Source organism: Balaenoptera ricei, chromosome 6 (assembly GCF_028023285.1).
Source record: "Balaenoptera ricei isolate mBalRic1 chromosome 6, mBalRic1.hap2, whole genome shotgun sequence".
In the NCBI taxonomy this organism is placed as follows: Eukaryota; Metazoa; Chordata; class Mammalia; order Artiodactyla; family Balaenopteridae; genus Balaenoptera; species Balaenoptera ricei.
This window is the reverse complement of record NC_082644.1, coordinates 115,520,170-115,526,420: the sequence shown is the minus strand read 5'-3', so window position 1 is coordinate 115,526,420 and position 6,251 is coordinate 115,520,170. Positions and strand designations below refer to the sequence as shown.

General features: G+C 51.6%; 1 protein-coding gene across 1 annotated transcript; it reads right to left on the bottom strand.

Annotated features, from left to right (window-relative positions):
• Window positions 1-731: 731 nt before the first annotated feature.
• Window positions 732-6,190, bottom strand: SWI5 (SWI5 homologous recombination repair protein). The gene is made up of 6 exons (XM_059926691.1): window positions 6,165-6,190; window positions 5,898-6,009; window positions 5,523-5,617; window positions 3,679-3,828; window positions 2,788-2,882; window positions 732-1,073 (listed from the first exon to the last, which is right to left on the bottom strand). The coding sequence occupies exons 1-6, from the start codon at window positions 6,188-6,190 to the stop codon at window positions 1,009-1,011; spliced, it is 543 nt and encodes a 180-aa protein (XP_059782674.1). The 3' UTR covers window positions 732-1,008.
• Between the last annotated feature and the right edge of the window lie 61 nt (window positions 6,191-6,251).

Sequence of the window (6,251 nt, the reverse complement as noted above, 5' to 3'; positions counted from 1 at the left end):
CTTGTAAGCAGGCAGAGCTGGAACTCAAACCCAGGCCTGACTTGCATGGCTGGTTTTTAGAAACTAAACTTACTTCACCTCATGAAAGCCTGTCCCCAAACACTGCTATAACTTCTGAAATCTTATGAGAATGTCCAGCAGGGACAGGGTAGAGGGGCAGCGGGAGCAGTCAGGATACTTAGCAAGTCCAACGTGAGATCCTGCTGTTCTGGATTGCACTCAGCAGTTATTAACACTCAAGTTGTACTTCTGCCAGTGATGGTTGTTCAGGATGAACAACACGCGGTGAAGAAATGACAACAGCTCACCCATGCTTGGCAGAGAATTACAGTTGGGGAGTGGAACCCTGATTCTATAGATCAGGGAAGAATTCCTCCCAATGTCACTATTTCACTCTCAGCTCTTACCCACTTGTTTCCCAGCCCAGAAAGGCAGTGTTGCACACCAGAAGCTTCAGAGTGAAGACTTGGGCTCAAATCCCTGCTCTGCCACTTACTGGCTGTGTGACCTCAGGCAAGTCACTGTGCCTCTCTGAGTCTCAATTTCCTCATCTGTAAAATGGGGATAGTAATACTAATTCCTCATAGGATGGATTGAAGCATTAGAGATAATGGATATAAGGCATTTAGTACAGTGCCTGGCACATGGAAGTTTGTTATAATCCAAGGCAGGCTCTCTTTTTCCAGGGTAGGATCAGGGGGCTATCAGAGGAGAGGGAATCAGCATACAGATTTGCACCAAAATCGCTCATATGTTTATTTACAAACAGGATACATATACACATACACAGGTATCACTGGAACATTTCAGGAACCTCAGAGCTGGGAACTCCCCTTCTTTCTGCCCCCCTTCTTCTCTGGGCTCCCTCCTGACTCGGCTTGGGCTCTCTAGAAAAGGGCTTCTGACACTTTCTCACTGGAAAGCCTGTAGGTGCTCTGGTTGGGCTTTCACTGCTTCTCATGTCCACATCGGCCTGCCCCAGTGGGCCGTGGACAAGCGGCTGTGAGCTCAGTCATTCATGTCCAGGTCAAATTCTGGATACAACTCTTTGGTGGTGACACCTCGGATCACGGCTGAAAGGAAGGAAGGAAGGAAGGAAGAATGTCCAGTGGGAGAAGTGGGAGGGAAAATGGCCAAAGCCCTGGCCTACCCAGGACCCTCTCCAGCACTTTCTTCCTGCTCCCCTAGTTGGCCCAGATAACCCTCCTGCTACTCCTTCCAGGCTCCTCCACTGGGGGCCCTGTCTGGTCCCTCCAAACTAGACTCACTTAACCCTCACCCACATGAAGCAGCAGCAAGAGTCATGTGCTGCAAATGTCAGTTTACACTTACATTGTATCAGTGGTCAGCTGCAAACCCTGGCCCATGTGCGTGCCCTTGCCATTTGGTGATGCCCTTCCTCATGCCTCCTCACAGACTTCTCTCCTCCCAAGGGAAGGGGTCTCCTCAGAGGCCTGCCCTGACCACCCTGGCTCATCCCCCCCTGCCACCCTGTTCATACCTCAATATTTTCCATCTCTGTCTTTTGTTTCCTTCACTGCACTTAACACATTTTATAATTCATTTATTTGTGTTCCTTTACTTCTTGACCATTCCCCTCCCCCACCCCAACACCAAAACATAAGTCACATGAGAATGGAGACATTCAAGTGTCCGGTTTGGACTTCCCTGGTGGCTCAGTGGGTAAGACTCCGCGCTCCCAATGCAGGGGGCCAGGGTTCAATTCCTGGTCAGGGAACTAGATCCCACATGCATGCTGCAACTAAGAGTTCACATGCCACAACTAAGGAGCCCGCCTGCCGCAACTAAGACCTGGTGCAACCAAGTAAATAGATAAATAAATAAACATTAAAAAAAAAAAAAAGTGTCCGGTTCACCAAAATGTCCCCATACCCTGTTGAGTAGCACAGAGTAGGTGCTCAGGAAATACTCACTGGATGAACGAAAGAGGACACTCCGCCTGCTCCAGGTCCTACGACCTGGAAGGACAGGTCTCAAACTGGGTTCTCACAAGAGCTTATTCCCCTTGGCCTCTAGGCTACAGTCCCCTCACATTCCTTTCTTCTTGGGCCCTGATCATCTTCCACCTCCTTCTGTTTTTTCCCTCCCCTCCTTTGAGACCCATTCCCCACTGACACACGGAGAAGCCCTTCCTGCTGTGGAATCCCGGATGCTGATGGGCAATTCTGCGACGAGAGCTGCAACTCAGGCAGCCAGCGGGCCGACAGCCCAGCTCTGAGCGCTGTCCCAAAGGGTCCCTGCTGGTTGAACATCAGCGTGCCCACCGATCCAAGCCAGGTGATGGAACCAAGGCCACCTACACATTTCCTCACCTCCAAGGTGGGCTGTCCCAGCCAGCTCAGACACACAGGTGCCTGTGTCTCGGCTCAGCCCTCTAGATAGTGAGACTGTGTTCCAGGAGGAACAAAATACCCCTTTAAGCCACAGAGTTCCCCTTGCACTTTCTGCCTCTATAGCATGTCGGCCACTTGAGGCGAGGCTGGGGTCTCCATTGGTCTGAGTAGGCCCCGGGGGACTGGGAACCCTAGTCCTCAGGCAGGCAGGTGAGCCCAGGCTCAAACCTGCCTGTAGCTCCAAAGCAGGCTCTATACCCGAGGGAAAAACCGCAGGCACTCAGGTAAGAGCTGTACAGTGGCTTCGCTAGGTGGCCAGGAAGGGGAGGGGCATTCAGGGAGCGTGGCAGCTGAGAATGGTAGGGGGGTTGGGTAAGTTTAGAAGGCCCAGGAGCAAAATCCCACCACCCCTGGGGCATGGGGACTCCCTCACCTAGTTTGCCTAGCAGCATCTGGCCTACATCCTTGATGTCATTATACTCGTGGAGCTGGGAGATGTGGTCCTCCAGTTCATCTACACTGTAGCCTCTGGGGTGAGAAATAGAGAGAGAGAGAGAATATCGTTGAGAAAGCCGATGAGGCTCCAAGGTTCAGAGAGTAACGAGGCATCTATTTAACAAATGTTCACTAAGGGCCTACTGGGTGCTTGGCATTGGGAACCAGGATAGTGATGCCAAGATAGACCCTGCTCTCATGAAGCTTAAGGTAGGGCAGGAGATCTGCCCACCCCCTCACTCCTGGCAAATTCTCCCTGTACTCTTAGGGAGGCATCCTCAGCCACGCTGGTACTATGTAACCCTGGTCACAGCCAAGGGATTCACAGATGGGCACATGAGTGGCTAATCAGATCCCCTCAAGTGTGACATGCACGTTCAAAGGCTGCTCAGTCTGTGCCATGTGGCTGGAGCAAAGGGCATGGGAAAACCCAGGAGTTGTGGAAGAGCCAGCTTCCCCTGGGCACTGAAAACCCCACCTGCAGAGGGAGGACAGAGCCCATGTGCAGACAGAAGCAGAGGCAGAGACCGTGGGCCCCAGAAGAGACTGGGAGAGCCATGGCTTTCCAGTTCCTAGTTCCCCTTATTCTCCTGGGAACTCCTGGCGCAGTCCTGTTTTTATGCTAAGCTAGGTTGCAGTTACTGGGCACTAGTTAAATGTTATCTAGAGAATCCCTGGCAGTCCAGTGGTTAGGACTCGGTGCTTTCACTGCCGTGGCCCAGGTTCAATCCCTGGTCGGGGAACTGAGATCCTGCAAGCTGCATGGCATGGCACGGCCAAAAAAAAAAAAAGTTATCTTAAGCACACTGAGGAACCCAAAGAGACTTACTCAGATATTAATTGGGAGATTTCCTTGTCCAGCATGTCCTTCTTCTCCTTCAGCTTCTGAATGTCAAGGTGCAGAGAATCCTCGCTGGCCCCATCAGCCTGGCCAGACTTGGGAGATGGCCGCTGCGTGGCACAGAGTCGTACACAGAACCTACACATTATCCCCCAATATCCAATCCCTGCTTCTGGTTGGTAACAGACACCCTCCACCCCAGAATAAGACTACATTTCCCAGCTTCCCTTGGAATTAGGTGTGGCCCTATAACTAAGTTCTGGCAAGTGGAACTTAATTAGAAATAGCATATGCTATGTCTGGGAACTGTCCTTCCAGGGAGAGGGCATGCCTTGCTCTAGCCTTCCTCTTTCCTACAAGCTGGAGGGTTGCTGGAGTTGAATGGTGTCTTGGATGATAGAGGCATGGGTTCCTGATGACTGTTTAAGCCACCATTATTTGGGGTTTTCTTTCACTCCCAGCCAAACCCAACTTTAACTAAAGGACCCATCCTGGTTCCCAATCTGATCCCAGAGAATCTACGTCAGGTCTACCTCTTGGATTCTCCTGTCAAGTCTATGATGTCACTGGCTTTATAATTGCATTGGGTAGCAAAACCCATCCCTGGGGCTACAGTTCATCTTTGTCCTTTCTGCGTCTAAAAGCTGTGAAGGCCAGTGCCTGGTACACTGCTAATTTTCAGGAAACGTTTGTTGGAGCAACTGTAATACAAGAGACCGAGGAAGACGTGGTTCTCATTCTTAGGACAGGGGATTTTAACCAGTCAGTCAACACATCGTGAGTAAACACTAGCTGCCAGGCACTGGCAAAGGCTCCAGCGGTTCAGCAATGGATAAGACATCAAGCCTGGCCCCCTGCCTTCATGGAACGTATAGCCTAGTCCCAGACATAGAACCCCCAACAATCATGCTCTTCCTCCAGAAATTTCCATTCAAAGCTCTGCTCACAGGTCACACGTCATCAGAAAGTCCTTTCCTGACCACCCCATTTAAATGGCCACACCTCAGTCACTATCCTTTTGTCCTGAAGTTTTCTAACATCTATCATCACCTGACATATTGTATATTTCATTAATATTATTTTCACTGACAGCCTTATACCACTGGAGTGTAAACACCATGACGGCAGGGACTCTGTTTTATTCACTGCTGATTGCCCTGTGTCTACAACAGTACCTGGCACATAGTAAGCACTGTTTCGAATGAATTTGTCAAATGAATGAGTCAATGACAAATAACCAATCAACTAACTACCAGTCTGAAAAGTGCTTTGAAGTTGAAGTACAGTGTGCTAGGGGAGTGGCTAACAAAGCTATTGGCCTGAGCCCGAAGTGGGGCTAAGAATTCTCTGAGGAAGCTCAACTTTAAAGGATGAGTAGGCATCAGTTTGGCAAAAAGCTGGAAGAAAAAGTATTCCAGACGGTGTATCCAAATGCCCTAAGGCAGGAGAGAGTACATGCGTTTGAGGGAAAGGGAGTAGTTTCCATGTGGGTGGAATGGGTGAGGGAGGGATAGTGGTGTGAAAAGAACAAAATCAACCAGCCACTTGTGGTGCTGTCAGGAAGGATGAGAGACAGAGCCCATTTGGAGAGCCTGGGGTACCACTGACAAAGTACAGGACGCTGTTTCTTCTCTGAAGCTTGGTGGGCAGGAGGAAAAGATGGGGAAGGACTGAGAAATGACCTAGAGTTTCTCAGCAGAATGAGGTCAGCTGGGGGAAGATCTTGAAGAGGACTGGGGGTGGGTCAGCTGCTGCTGGGGACGGAGAGGAGGACTTAGAGCAGCAGTGGGGTACAGGGTGGAGGGCAAGGAAGGGGGCACAAGTATACTCACAGGGGATCGGAAAGCCCCGCGGCAACTTTTGGAAAGTCCTGGTTGAGTCCTGTAGAGGAATCCGAGGGAAAAATGCTGATTGGACCTAGAGGCCGCTTTGGGAGGAAAGGGGTACTGTGAGGGTGTGAGAGGAGTAACTGCTGTGAAGTACAGAGACCGGGACTGGATCCGGTTGGGAAGAGGGTAGATAATGCTCCCGGGATCGGGGTAGGGATCCTGGAGGAAGGAGAGATTCTGATGTGGAGCAGTGGAAGGAGGGGGGGTGGTCTCTGGAGGCGATCTCTGGGGAGAGAAAGTCTGGGGCAGAGCTACGGGGAGTCAGGAAAGTGACTGGGAAGAGATGTGCTTTCCCCCTGCTGTCCGCTCCTCGCCCACCTCCTCAGCCCTGGGGTCCGGGGTCCCCGACTCGGGGAGCTCTGCAGTGCCGGAGGGTCCAGGGCGCGTGCGGGAAAGCGGCCCCTCAGGTCCGCCCGGTATTCGCAATTCTCTGACGCACACCGAAGCGTCACAGAGCTAGCTATATAAGCCCGCTGCGAGGTCGGGCCCCGCCTTTCCCCGCCCAGATAGGCAAGGAGAGCGGCTGCGCACGCAGTCTTTATTAGGCCTTCCCCCGTCCCTCCTGGCTAGCTATGGTTTAGTCACGCCCCTTCCCCTTTCAACTTTCCCATCGACTAATGGGATTAGGGATTTGAGGCTACGCTCACACCGCTGCGGCCTAGTACCGCCCTG